Here is a 14,836-nt window from a genome sequence, read left to right on the forward strand (position 1 = left end):
AAAATTTCCTTTAATATAGTGTATTTGTTTCTTGCTAATCCAATCACTCTTTCTACATTGACTCTCGAATGGGCGATTTTTCTAGTACTTTCGACATCAACAGCAGATAGCTGCTTCTTTCCTCTTGTAAAGGCTGGGATTTTAACCTCAGCACACATAAGACCAACAGAGTCGGCTATGTTAAAACCTCGGTCAGCTAGCACTACATCTCCAGGGTTGAGCTTCTCAAGGAGCCCACATTGTTCGGTGATAAGTTTATCGCTAGTTCTCCCACCCCATCCCTGGGAAATCTAAGAAATAACGCCTTGTGGAACAATGCCGATCAAATATTTTACGGTGTTATGACTTTTATAGTTGCTCCATGTTTGTGCTCTGGCCATAAGATTTGAGGGTATTTCAATAAAAATTTCAAAACAGTCTATGATGACAGCTATCTTAAGCCCAAAGTTTTGTCTAAACGATAATGGCATGGATTGTTGTAATTCTTTTCTTTCCGGCCAGAAAATCAGAGGTTTCATACGAACATATAATATGTGCAAAATATTCTTGAAAGTTTTTGACGCAACTTTTTGGAACTTAGATAGTCGCGAAAGCGCTGTTAATGAAATATATGCTTCGACATGCTGAAATAAAGCCAATAACACTTTGCTACTGGGTAAGCCTGTGTAATAAAGAACTTTCTCATCATCGGTAAAAGACTCAATTGTTATTTGAAACGATAAGAGCTTTTCCTTCAAATTAATGTTTTCACTTAGAATTCGCCTATAATCTTTCGTCAGGAATTCGCTTTCATTATGTTGCGCTTCATCAATCGTAAGGAATTTGATTCCATTACTTTGCTTCTTAGCAACAGAACCTTTCAACAAAAAAGTGCATATTTTAGGTTTTGCAATTGGATCGCTGATTGAAACCTCGCTAGTTGTTTCACTGGCAGCTCCCTCTGCAAAATGTAGCAAATCCTCTGCGGCAGCATACTGGTTTTTTTTTCATCTTTATTTTGCGCACGAGAATATCTGAAAATAACATAAACCTGTGAGTTAAGGAATGTCAATGTTGAAGTTAAACAGTCGACAATAAAGTTGTCGTAAGAGAATGTGGACTAACACTTCGCTTAAAGCGTTACTTTATTTACTTTAAATTAGTATAAAATATTTTTGAAATTGACTGTGTAATTTTTTATAATAACAATGTAATGCTTTACAAAAGTTACGCAACACCATTTTAGTCCACTAACCTATAAAGCGCGTACCTTGCAACTTTTGAGGTTTTGGGGAGAGTGGAGGTGCCCGTCTTTTTATCTTGTGGTTGCCTTTCTGATGCAGACAACAATAAACTAGGAACCCAATCTGGGTTGGTAACATTATATAATGCAGATGGTTTACCTATAAATAATAAATATGGCGTAAATATTAAAAACATATATATTGTACATATATAGAACTTTACAAGTAACATAATATGGCAGAATTCTATCAATTTCATACCTGAAATAAAGTGAGCAGAGCATACTTTCGAGAATTTGGTAGGTTCTTTTTGCCTATTAACTGCTGCAATCCATTCACAGCGCCTCTTAGATGACAACTCTTGGGTTTTACTACCATGATGCCTAAAAATAGTGGGGAAGCTATGGAAAGATATTTTGCCACGGTCTGCTCTACTTGAGCAACCGTTGACAAAACAAGTACTTGGCATAGTTTTGCTAACAAGGATAAAATAATTTATAGTTTCTATAAAAAAAAAAACAATGTTTTTACACATGTTTTAAAACAATCTTTTTTGTATAATGAAAATAAATAAAAAATATTCTATAATTAAAAAATCTTTTAATTTAAACTTTTATTTCACCTATCAAATTCGAATTAGAGAAGTTGTATTTTTTATAGTACACAATTCTAAAAGAAGTTGTCATGTATATTATTTTAAACGTGCTAGTCCAGCATTTTTTGTCAATTTGAGCATATTTTTAAGGTGTATTTGAAAATTGATTTCTTAAAAATCCAGATAACTTAAAACGTTCAGAATCATGTTTGTTTATAGTATCAACAAAAGGTTATGTTGTTAAGTCATTATTGAGATTAATTATTAAGTTCCAGTTGTTTGCATTCATCGTTGAATTCAATGAAATCATTAAAAATCTGCACATGTCCAACACACTTTACTTTCAGTGGTATATAGAATTGTACATAAGGCCCACAACTAACAACATCTTTAAATAAAAAAGAGTCACCTCTTCTGAGAAAATCATTGCACGTTTATCAATGAAATAAAAAAGATCTTCTAAACATTATTGTTTGAATGGATACATATATTCCTTGAAAATGTTTTAATACTTACAGATTTACTATAGATTTACTAATAGAAGTCATTGAAATGTTGCAACTTATTTCAAAAAAATTTTTAATTTGATTTGTGCCTTTTCCTACATATCTTAAAGCTAATGTAGATCTTCCAATGAATTTCGTCTACTATATATACTTTTATTTCCAGTAGAATTCAATGTAAAGAACGGTTAATTAAAAACACTGCTTTTAAGCTAGTCAAAGTCAAAGTTTAACTTATGAACAGCGCTCATGTGATAAGTTAAATAGTCAATAAAAAGTCAATGTTTTATGAAAAACATTCTTGACATGACAGCAAAAAGATACACATATATTTTCAACAACTCAAAGTTTATAATAAAATTATAATCATTTGGATCCTTTGCAACTTGTTTACGTTTTTTGCACGAGTGTTGATTGCCTCTAAAATGACACATTCTTCTAAGTTTGTGGTTTTGCTTGTTGCCAATTATTATTGTTACTAATTACTATTCAATACTTTTAACATACTACAGCTATTAAATAAGTAATTTATATACATAGCATTTTAAAATAATAATACAATTTAATAAACTTATTTAACATGCTTAAACAACAAAAATATTTTCGCTGTTTCTGAGTTATGCTAGTTACTAATTGATAAAAATATATTTATATATATAAAAGAATTGTATGTGTTATAATACTTAACAGAAGATCTTAAAAATGTAAAACACAAATAATTTAGTCTATTTTTGAATGGTTTGAAGTACTTTATGTTCAGTTTACTTAATTGCACATTACTTAAAACACACTTGAAAACAAGTTATTTAATAGTTTTATTTTAAGCAAAAATAAATTAATTATATCGTGAGATAGAGAATCAAATTCTATATAAATTTATTTGCCATACAGTATGGCGGCCGCGAATTTTAACGTCACGTGATAGAATACCATCAATTGATTTTCCATACAATTTAGAAAGAAGACGGTTTTCACTGAATTATTATAGCCGCAAGATGAAGAATGGAGAAATCTTGAACGCACATGGCTCATATATTCTTTGAACAGCAATAAATTGTTTTGTTTTTGTTGCAAACTTTTTGGGATAACTTCTTCACCATTCCGGCAAAGAATGAACACTTGGGAAGGCTTGTCAAAAAAACTTAAAGAGCACGAAACATGCAGTGCACATTTCAAGTGCTTTGAACAATAGATAACTTTACGAAAAGGTTAACTGATATTTTCTTTAATTTATTGCTTTGTTACTTTTTTTTTCTTAATTAATTTCTTTTTCCTCAATTTTGGTAATGCAGGCATTGCAAATCAAGCTACCATACACTCTAAGATGAATTCAGGGAAATTATTACATGAATTATTCAGTTAATTTTTCCGCCCTTAAAATCAGGCGAAATTCCTGATTTTCAGTTGAACGATTCAGGTTATTTCGTGCTCTGATTTATTCAGGCACACAAATTAAGAAAAACGCGTTTACTCCATATTGAAATATTCAGTAGCTAAATTTCTAGCGTGGTATGTACGCTCAACTTTTGTTCTAAGTGTTGTAAAATGAAAGGTTTTAAAATATTATACTTTTTACAGATTGAAATTACTACAATATTATTATTGTCTTAAAATACTTCATATATTGTATATGACTTCATAAATTTATAAGTTATTATTTATCATAAATAAAATTTAATTAACTGATTTCTTAAAATGAATTAGTTTTTAATTACTTGACAATTGAGAATGGCTCAATTACCCACTGAATTATTTCATGCGTTTGTCAATGAATTGTCTCTAAAGAAGTTAGAGAATAGTATGCAGGTTCTAGAAGGTATGTTAATTTTCTGTACATTAGACTTGATTAGTACTAGTTATTTTTCTCAATAATAATTTAAAGTTTTTTTTTCAATAATAATTTAGAAAAATGTTAAATTTCCTTGTAGTACTGTTATACCTTTAGTACTAAATGCAAATTTAACAGTACTAATTAAATTAAATTTACATTACTCTGAATTATATTCACCTTTATATAAGAATTGAGTTTTGTTTCTATATATTTAAAATATAAACTTTGAATTAAATGCTATAATATCTACCTTGTTTATAAAATAATATAAAAAAAGTTATTTTGTTTTAAATTGATATTTTTTCAGAAAATGGTATTGATGCTGATGCGATAATGCTGGTTACCATCGAGGATTTAAAGTTGATGTTTCCGAAGCTTGGAGATTTTTTAAAGATTAAAAGTGTATTTTCTACTATATATTCCAAGGTATTTTTTAACTAAAACAATTTTTGCTGTTTACGGGTTCACTAATATAAAAAAGTAAATCAATAAAAATGCAGTTAACATGCTTTAAATGTGCACGCAATTTCCCAACAATAAGGTTTTTACTTTGCCATATGAAAGGTATACATGTGCTTGAGGAACCAAGTGAACTTGTATGTAGCCAGAAAGGATGCAAAAGATTATTTACATCTTTTCATAGTTTTCAAAAACATGTGCGTTCTCATGTTAAAAAAGAAGTTTGGAAAGTGCCTTTTGTTGCTAATCAAATACTTGATTTATCACAAGGCAATTTTGATAGCTTTGCGCCAGATAGCTTTGCGCCAGAAGATTTTGATGATGTTAATGATGCTCCTGATGCACAACCGATTCTAGATGTAGCTGAATGTTTTGACCATAGAGGAATATTTTTACCAGCTGCCAAGTTTCTTCTTAATCTAATATCTGCTGCTATACCATTAAGCAATATCAATGACATCCGTAATGGCTTGGATGAGATGTTTTCTGTTTTTGCTTGTGCTGTGCAACATAAAGTCAGTGAAGTATTTACTATGAATTGTTCAGAGAATAAAAACACAGCAGAAACTTTTCTTGCTGCTCTTGAACACCCATTCCAGAATATTGATACTATGAAAAAGCTGAGTACATATCTAGAAAGGGTTGGTGCATTAATTATCCCTACTGAAATTGTATTGGGACATCGGTGGGAAACAAAGATGGGCAAGCAAGTTCAAGTAGAAGACACTTTTATGTTTGTGCCCATCAGCAAAACCCTTAAGTATATTTTTAGACACTCTGATTGCTGGTCAGCCTGCACTTTTAGTGAAAATATAGCTGAAGGTGGAATCTTATGTGACTACCAAGATGGAAGTAATTACCAAGCACATCGAAATCGCCATCCCTTGCCTTCAGTTAATTTTATCACCCACGAACTTATTGTTCAACTCTATTATGATGATGTCGAAACAGTAAATCCTATAGGATCAAAAGCGTCCATACATAAGCTTGGAACATTTTACTTTATTCTGAAAAATTTTCCAGCTGTTTTTAATTCCAATTTAGCAAATGTACATTTAGTTGCATTGACATATGTCAATGACATAAAAAAATATGGCATTAATGCAGTTTGAAGAGCCATTGTTGATGATTTAAAATGTATGGAGGATGGATTTCAAATTAAAGTTGATGGTGATGCTACTTCAAGACATGTGCGATGCATTCTTAGTCAAATTACAGGGGACAATCTTGGACTTCATACTTGTTTAGGCTATGTAGAGTCTTTTGATAGTGACTTTTGTTGTGATCTTTGCACAGCTGACAAAAAAACAATGCAAAGCATTTTTACAGAAGTTCCAACGCTTCAACGAACTGTAGCACAATATGAGGAAATTGTTAACAAATTAGCTATGCAGCAAGTTTATAAAGCTGATTTTGGAATAAAAGTTATAAGTATTTTAAAAGAACTTAAGTACTATCATCCGGCTAAAAATGATACTGGGGACATCATGCATGATATTTTAGAAGGTATAGCTCCTTTAGAAATCAAATTGGTTCTTTATATTTTTATTTACGTGCAACATCTTTTTGATTTAAATTTGTTAAATAATCGTCTTAGACATTTTCCTTATGGATTAACATTACAAGACAAAAAACCCAGTCTGATAACTGAAAATCGATTAAAAGATAATAGTTCTCTTCTTGGACAGAGATCTAGTCAAACAATGACTTTACTAATTGTCCTGCCTTTGTTGATTGGCGATAAAGTACCAAGTAACTCTGAACACTGGAAACTTTTGCTGCTACTGTTAAAAATTTCAAATAATGTATTTTCACCTGTAGTCCACAAATTTGACATGGCATATTTAGCGGCTTTGATTTCTGACCATAACACCCTATTCAAAAATCTTTTTCCAAATAAGAATTTAATGTACAAACACCACAGGCTGACACATTATCCAAGTCTAATCTTAAAAAATGGGTTATTTGCCAGGATGTGGTGCATGCGTTTTGAAGCCAAACACAATTTTTTTAAGAGATTAGCCCACATTGTGTGCAATTTTCGTAACATTGCCTACACTCTTGCATTTCGTCATCAACTTGCACAATGTAGTCAGTGGTGGAAAAAAACAGGTTTTAAACAAAGCCTTATTGTGGGCACATTTACAGAAATACTTTTATATCTTGTGCCGAATGGAGAAACAATATCATCACATTTTGCAGATCAACATGCTATTGTATATTTAGCAAATTTTATTGAAGCCTATGGTACTGTTTACAAACCTGGAATGTCACTAATAGCAGACATTAATGAACATGGAGAGCCAAACTTTATTTGTATAGACAAGATTGTGATCATGGACAAAAAAGCTCATTTGTTATGCCATAGTTTTAGGCTCATTTAGTTTGATGAGCACCTACACAGCTACACTGTAACTTGTGATGATACCAAAACTGTCAGCTGTCAACTACACACTTGATAGTTTGCTTGACTATCATCCTGTTTTTTCGGGTACTTGCTATAATCCGATCTGTCACTTTATGCACATTTCATTGTGTCACACACTATGTGCAGATAACATATAAATGTGATATAATTTGGTCAAATATTTTGATTTGTAAAACATACATTATGAGTTAAAACATAAATGAGTTGTTTTATTTAGATACCATGTGTATTTGTGTGCTTTTCTTTGACTTAGGATTTTTCGAAATTAAAAAATAATAAAATTTGAATATTATTCAATTTTGTTAATGTATATATATGTATAATTTTTATCATATATATATATGTATAATACTTTATGTATTTATATTCATATATATATATATGTATATATATATATATATATATGTGTGTGTATATATATATATAAATATATATATATATATATATATATATATATATATATGTATATATATAAATATACATATATATATATATATATATATATATATATATATATATATATATATATATATATATATATATATATATATATATATATATATATATATATATATATATATATATTAGAATAACTAATCAGTAATATTATAAAGATTTAAAATAAAATGAGTGATGTAATATTGTACTCTTGCAATATTTCTTTGTATGATAGATTTATAGCTTTAACTTTAAGATTGTCTATAATACTTGTCTTGAAACTCTCTCTCTATTATCTCAATAACTTTGTGTAAATTATCAATAACTATGTATAAATCTCTAACTCTCATCTCAATATTGGATGAAAACTTGAACTAAGGTATAAACTTGCATTATTCTTAGCATATTTATTTAGTAATAGAATGTGAAGCCTCCTTGCCATATCAACTCCGACTAAGCATATATACAACTACAAAGCTCTGCATCTATATTGTACCTACAACAACAATCATAATGGATCAAATAAATTCCGGTGTTGTTAGCAGTTCAGTTAGAACATCATATCAATGTCAATATAAGTTTGTGAGTGAAATTTGTTTAATAAATAATATTAAATGAAACTTTTAAGCTTTCTTAATAAAATTGTTATATTTATTAATAAGCATAGTAAATGATTATTAGCTTGCATTTGCTACAAAAGATTATTTTTTTCTATAATTTTTGTTAAATGTTGTATTGTGAGTTATGGTTGTTATTAAATTTATATCATTAATGCATATATATTTACAATTTATAATTTTGTTAGAAGCTTAAACTTTTTTTGAAATTATTTGTATAATTGTATATATTTCACTATTTGTAATATTGTAAAAGCGAATATTTAAGGACATTGATGGTATGTTGAAAGATCACCCTAAAGGTGCATCAATCTTGTCTGAGTTTGAACGAACCGGGCAGTTAGTTTTGATGAAGGATCTTTTTGTGCGTATCATTGTTGGAAATCTTGTAAAAGATAATAACTGGTTAGGAAGTCTTTAATATGATATTTTATTCAGATACTTATATTTGTTTGGTATTTGAATGTTTGAATATTGTGTTCGAATATTTAAATCAGTAAATAAAACAAATCTAAAATAAAATAAATTTTAAATCTAAAAAAAACAAATCTAAAATAAAAGAAATTTTATTTTAGATATAAGTTATTATTTATAAAAAATTTACTGCAAAAAATAAATGGAGCTATAGGAAGGTTATTAAACACAACAGAATTGATTTTCTTTTTTTGCAGCTATCCCAATACAAAGATAAAAAAGTCTTTGGCAATGGTGGTGATAAACCGCTTTCCAACCTTAAGAAGTGGTAATGGAGATGGTTATGTAAGTGTTGTTATAAGTCTAATTGAAACTTTTGTTTGCATATTTATGGAAATAGGAATATAGTTTAAATTTTATTTAGTTTAGCTTTACGAAACTTTTTTTTTTACTTAAAGGATGCTTACTTCAGACAGTATGTTGAAGTAATACGAAACGGAAAATTAAGAAAGTATTCCCCGTCAGGCTATATTGAAGAACGCTTAAAGACGCTGAGAAAACAACTTCCGGTTATTGAAAAGGCACACAAGCTGCATCAGAAGCGCCTAAGAACAGATGCAGTTGATCTAGTCAATGGAACCATGACTAGATCATGACTAGATGGTTTTTATTTTAATTGTTTGTTTATAGATTGAACATTTGCATTAAGTATATATTTAAAATATATTTATTTGGATAACTCTATAGTTGAAAAATTTGTATTCAATAATAGTATAACAATTATTGATTTACTTGTAAGTTTTATTTGTTTTTATATATATTATTTCTTGATTTTCATTCTGATTTATTCATAGTTTTATCCTATTTATATGTAATGGTGTATTTAAGTGCTGTATTAAAATATATTTAAAGATATAGTAAAAGATTATATGCCTTTTTTTAATATTTTCAATTTTTTTCATCAGAGTATTTTACCGAAGATGAAAGGGCACTAACCCATGAACTTATAAACGAGACACCTAACGAGGATCACATAAATATTATTATGGGATCAACCTATTCAAGTCGCAGTCTCTGGGTTAGGGAAGGAAGACCTCCAATAAAAACAATTTTTTTATCATTTCCCCCATTAAGAAATATTTACTCATCTGCGGTAAGCTTTTAATCTGCTTTCAGTAATCATTGTGTAGTTAGTTGATGAAATTATGAGCCACTAATTATGAGTCACTGTTTGTTAGTTGTTTACATTAATGATTTATCTTATAAACTAATTAAATTATTTAGGAAGAATTCTGTAGAAGTGCACCCAACAGCAAACGGCTAGTGGAGGGACTGGGAGACTGTTTTTCCAGGATCCTTTTGTATGCCAAAGGAAAATGCAAAGGGTTGTCAACCAACCTTGCAATATTACTTGATGAAGTAGCAGCTGACAACAACCTACTCGAAAGTACATGTTTGTTTAATTTTATTCAAATTTAAATAGAGATCCTATCTACAAATAAGTTAAAATTAACTTATTATTAAGTTTATAAAAATTATATTGTTTTAGTTACTTTTATTATGTGTATGTAATGTATGTACTTGGCAACATTTTTACAGAAACCAAACAAGAATACGCTCTGTTACTACCTCCGCTTATGCTGAGTGTGCCTATGTGAAATCGGCAACGTGACTCGGTTGCTGAAGTGTGCAACCGAGTCACGTTGCACACTTCAGCAACTATATATTTATTAGGGTAGTCCAAAAAAGTCAAGTTTCATATATTGCAGAGGCATGTTGTTTTTATGTTCATTTTGTTTAAAAAAGCTACTGTGCAAAATATTACATAGTTCGGACTGTATTTAGAGGTTGCTCAATGCTATAAAAGTTTCATAGTTGATGCCACAGTGTAAATACTGTGTAATTTTCATTTATTTTTATTTTCTGGCTCAGCAGTAAAAAATTACAATATAACTATAGATTAAATGAATCATATTATCAAAATAATGCAAATTGCAGGAACAAGTAAATGAATTTAAGACAAATTTAAATTTAAAAATCACTGAAAAGTTATTGAAATCAAAATATGCAAAAAACGTGACAAAACTAGAACACAATCATTCACATTGTTCGTTAATGTCAGAAAAGTCATTTGAGGGGGTGGAGACGACATGGTGCTCCACAACTAGTAGTAGTGCTTGTTTTCGTCCCTTGTCAAAGAATCATTGAAAGTGGAAATCATTGCAGCTCCCCTCTCTGCCCCATCATTTACAATTTTCAGTTTCTCAAGCTTTCTGCACCCTTCCTGAAACAATCCACCTTTAAGCCATCTCCATTTCCTGTACAGTCTGAGAGCAACTTGCCATCCCAGTGTAATACTAAAAAAGTATCCTTCTGTTGAACTTCATTGATGAATGAATCCCTCACGGTGGCTGTTGTGATAGCCCTGCTATATATACTAGCACGTCGAACTGAGCTACTGGAGATTGATCTGTTGCTGTTGTGGCATTCAAAATGTGAACAGTGCGCCAGTCTGAAATGTTAATACGGTCCAATGCAGAAACCAACTCTGGAGTCATTTTCAATTTCTTGGAAGAAGTTGATTGCTTTGATCTTGATTACGTCTTTAAGGAGAGCCATGTTCTGATGACTCTGATGAGTCTGAAAAGGATAGTGTCGAGTCAACAAGTTGCACCTTTAAGCTTCCATTTTTTTCTTCTCTTTCTCTATTCGCTCTTTTTTTTTGGCAGTTTGCAATGATTGCATGGGTCTCCATAACTGGAATATGTGCCTTTGTCCACAAGAACAGCACTTCGTCGACGACCTTTTTGTGATTCTCTTAAATATTTGTTCCAAAGAAGAAACTACGCTTTAGAAGATCTTTTTCTGTTGGAAGGAATCACTCACCAAAGTTCTCCAATGTTTGCCCAATCAAATATATTTCTGTTGCTTTTCTTGTTGGTATATTTATTGCAGCTTTAGCCATTTTTATTTTAAATTATTTAACCTACAATAAATTATGCAAGCAAGTTCTATTAAAATGAATGAAATGTTAATTCAAAAAGTTAATTCAGTAATTAATAATTATAGTATTACCAAAAAAGGGTGTTTAAAATTGTATGTAATAATTATTCTAGAAGTATATTAAGTATAATGCTGACATCTACTGAATGAATAAGAAATTTTTACAATATTTCTACATTGGTAATGAAACACAATGATTAAACACAATAAAAAATACACAGTCTGCACAAAAACTCTAGTTTTAAAAACTTTTTTTGCAAAACCACAAAATATTCTAGACTTTGATTTGCTTTAGCAACCCCTAAATATATTTTTTTTCAACCTGAAACTTTGCACAGTTGATTTTTTAGACCAAAAGGAAGAAATAAGGCAACATGCCTCATTAATTTAAACAAAAAAAATTTAACATGTTAAAATGGACCACCCTAATATTTATATTACCTTTTTTTAGAATGGAACTTCAATGGATGAAATTCTTGAGAAAATTAAAAGTGAAGGAATTAAGCAACCAATAATTATTGCACTGGGTAAAATTAGCAACATTAGCCAATCGTTTGTCGTTATAGAAAACGAAGTTATTGAGTCGCGCTGTATGGTCTCTGCTGTTGACAAATGTTTCAAGCTACACTACATCGGTCAGATTGAGTATGACCAAAGTGTAAGCCATGTTTGGCAGTTTTTGCAGGTGCATTTGTATGGGATCTTGGACAATGTTCCTATCTCAGAATGTATACGGGATCTTGTTACTTTTTTAAAAACGCGTTAAATATATTTAACGCTCTTTAAATAAGCAACATCTATTCACATTCTGAGATAGGAACATTGTCAAAAATATTATACAAATGCATACATCAACGAAATCTTTTTATTTTATTTGAGATGTATTTGTGTTTGAAATATAGTTTTTATTTTTTTCGACATGTATTTATCCACACAAGTGTACAATATAAATAGTGCTAAATGCATTGTAATGTTGGTAATTATATTAATAAATTTCTTTTAACTTTAATTATTGTAATTATCTCTACCTACAAGTAAGAACTGAATAACATGATTAATGAAATCATAATGAATTCTATCATAAATTTAAGTAATTAATAGTCGAACAATTATAAACGTGAAGTGCACGAGCAACATAGTATAATATAGTTTTTGAATCCTAGGTTAAATTAGGCGTGTGCAAATACTTTACTCAATTCAGCAATGGCGAAATTCTTTCAAAATTAATTTTATCCACAATAAAAATGCCGACAATATAATAAATATTATAAAAACGGTATAAAAACCCGAGTTGGTGAAAGTTTTTTCCTGAATATACAGTAATAGATTTCCTGAATTTCAGTGCAACAAAAATCCCTGATTTTCAGAAGGCTTGGTTTCCCTGATTTTCAGAAAAATATAATTCCCTGAATTTCAGGCGATAACGCCTGAAAATCAATTGTGCCTAAACGCAATGATTAATTCAGTAAGTTATCCCTGAATTTCAGTTGCGATTTCCTGATTTTGTTTAAGAGTGTAGACGAGAAACAAAAGTTGCTTCATAAAGAGCAGATATTTTGGAGGGCTGTGTTAGAAAGGATACTAGACATTACCTTATTTCTTTCTGCAAGAAATCTTGCATTCCGTGGTTCAGACAGCCATTGGTTCAAAGAGCAATGGAAACTTTCTTGGGGTGTTTGAATTACTGGCTAAGTATGATACCGTTCTCAATGAGCTTATGCAAAGAATTCAGGACAAAGAAACCAAGGAGCACTACTTGAGCAATGATACACAGAACGAGTTGATTAGACTTTTAGCCAGGGAGATTGAATCCAAAAACCTTTCTAAGGTAAAAAAAGCAAAATACTATTCTATTATTTTAGATTGTAGGCCAGACGTTTCGCACAAAGAACAAATGAGCATTATTCTGCGATCAGTAACATGCACTCCTGGAGTAGGTATCCACATTTCCGAAAATTTCTATGGATATCTCACAGTAAATGATACCACTGGAAAAGGGCTTTTCAATGCATTTTTAAATCAGGCAAAAAATTGGGATCTAAATATTTTAGACTGTCGAGGTCAATCTTACGATAATGGTGCTAATATGAAAAGAAAAGTAAAAGGTGTTCAAGCAAGATTTCTGGAAATGAATCCTAAGGCCTTATATGTTCCATGTGCTAACCATTCACTCAATCTTGTTATTGTTGATGGTGCACTGTCATCCATCAGTGCAATTTCTTTCTTCTGGGAAATCTATTCTGGGAAATTTATTCTAGGAAATTTTAAAATCATGCGTGGCAATTCCAGTCAAGCCACAATCAGATACCAGATGGGAAAGTAGAATAAACTGTGTTAAACCACTTCGCTTCTATTTAAAAGAAATCTTAGAGGCACTTGAAAAATTGGAAGAACATGCCTTAGAAAATAGAGATAGGGCAACAGCCACAGAAGTACGATCGCTGACAGAATATATTAGAACATGGCCTTTCTTATTATCAATCATTATTTGGTATGACGTTTTATTTCAAATTAACAAATCAAGTAAGCTGCTTCAGTCTTCTGCAACCTCTCTCGACATATTAGCTAGTGAAATAAATGCAACAAAAGCGTTTCTTTATAAGTATCGCGAAAATGGATTTTCTGACGCACGTGTTTAGGCGTCAGAAATCGCAGAAGTATTGGGTATTGAAAAGGTTTTTTCGATGGTGCGTTCACGAAAAAAAAAATCGATTTATTCATACGAGTGTGCTGATCACACTTGGCAACCTGAACATCAGTATAAAGCAGATTTCTTTTTGCCACTAATTGATATGCCAATTGCATCAGTAAAAGAGCGTTTTGAACAGATCAGCATTGTCACAAAGCTTTATGACTTTCTTCACCGATCTGAGAGTCTCATCAAAGCTTGTAATGAAAATTCTCTGTCTGCTTATTGCAAAAATTTGCAAATAAAGCTTGCTGATATAGAATCTGAGGATTTAGAATCGGAGTTTTGTCATAGTTATAAAAGAGGAAAAAAAATGCTCTCCTAAAATCTGCATATGACTTCCTAAACTACATCTACAAAGAAGAGCTGCAAGAAACTTATCCCAATCTAGTTATTGCGTTACGAATCATTCTTACTTTACCAGTTACTGTTGCAAGTGCAGAACGTAGCTTCAGCAAGTTAAAACTAATTAAAACATTTCATAGGTTAGTATAAATAATCTTGCTTCATTATACATAAATACGTGTAGCTTTATTTCTTTGTATTTTTAAATAGATCAACAATGGTCGATGAACGTTTGTCTTCCTTAGCAATGCTGTCTATTGAGAACGAGGTTGCAAGAACATTAGGTTATGA

The 14,836-nt window shown here is 30.6% G+C and overlaps 2 protein-coding genes across 4 annotated transcripts; both read left to right on the forward strand.

Moving 5' to 3' along the window:
• Positions 1 to 3,111: 3,111 nt before the first annotated feature.
• LOC136091440 (uncharacterized) lies at positions 3,112 to 7,288 on the forward strand. Of its 3 annotated transcripts, XM_065819030.1 has the most exons (3): positions 3,112 to 3,529; positions 3,614 to 4,137; positions 4,460 to 7,288. In XM_065819030.1, the coding sequence occupies exon 3, from the start codon at positions 5,751 to 5,753 to the stop codon at positions 6,993 to 6,995; it is 1,245 nt and encodes a 414-aa protein (XP_065675102.1). In that variant the 5' UTR covers positions 3,112 to 3,529; positions 3,614 to 4,137; positions 4,460 to 5,750; the 3' UTR covers positions 6,996 to 7,288. The 3 variants fall into 3 exon arrangements, with proteins under 3 accessions (XP_065675102.1, XP_065675101.1, XP_065675103.1); XM_065819029.1 differs by having other exon boundaries at positions 3,112 to 4,137; XM_065819031.1 differs by having other exon boundaries at positions 3,115 to 4,137.
• A 432-nt stretch (positions 7,289 to 7,720) lies between these two features.
• Positions 7,721 to 12,518, forward strand: LOC136091441 (uncharacterized). Its single transcript, XM_065819032.1, has 7 exons — positions 7,721 to 8,059; positions 8,363 to 8,499; positions 8,766 to 8,853; positions 8,967 to 9,171; positions 9,474 to 9,661; positions 9,793 to 9,955; positions 11,963 to 12,518. The coding sequence occupies exons 1-4, from the start codon at positions 7,991 to 7,993 to the stop codon at positions 9,162 to 9,164; spliced, it is 492 nt and encodes a 163-aa protein (XP_065675104.1). The 5' UTR covers positions 7,721 to 7,990; the 3' UTR covers positions 9,165 to 9,171; positions 9,474 to 9,661; positions 9,793 to 9,955; positions 11,963 to 12,518.
• The last annotated feature ends 2,318 nt before the right edge of the window (positions 12,519 to 14,836 follow it).

Source organism: Hydra vulgaris, chromosome 15 (genome assembly GCF_038396675.1).
Source record: "Hydra vulgaris chromosome 15, alternate assembly HydraT2T_AEP".
NCBI classification, from domain to species: domain Eukaryota; kingdom Metazoa; phylum Cnidaria; class Hydrozoa; order Anthoathecata; family Hydridae; genus Hydra; species Hydra vulgaris.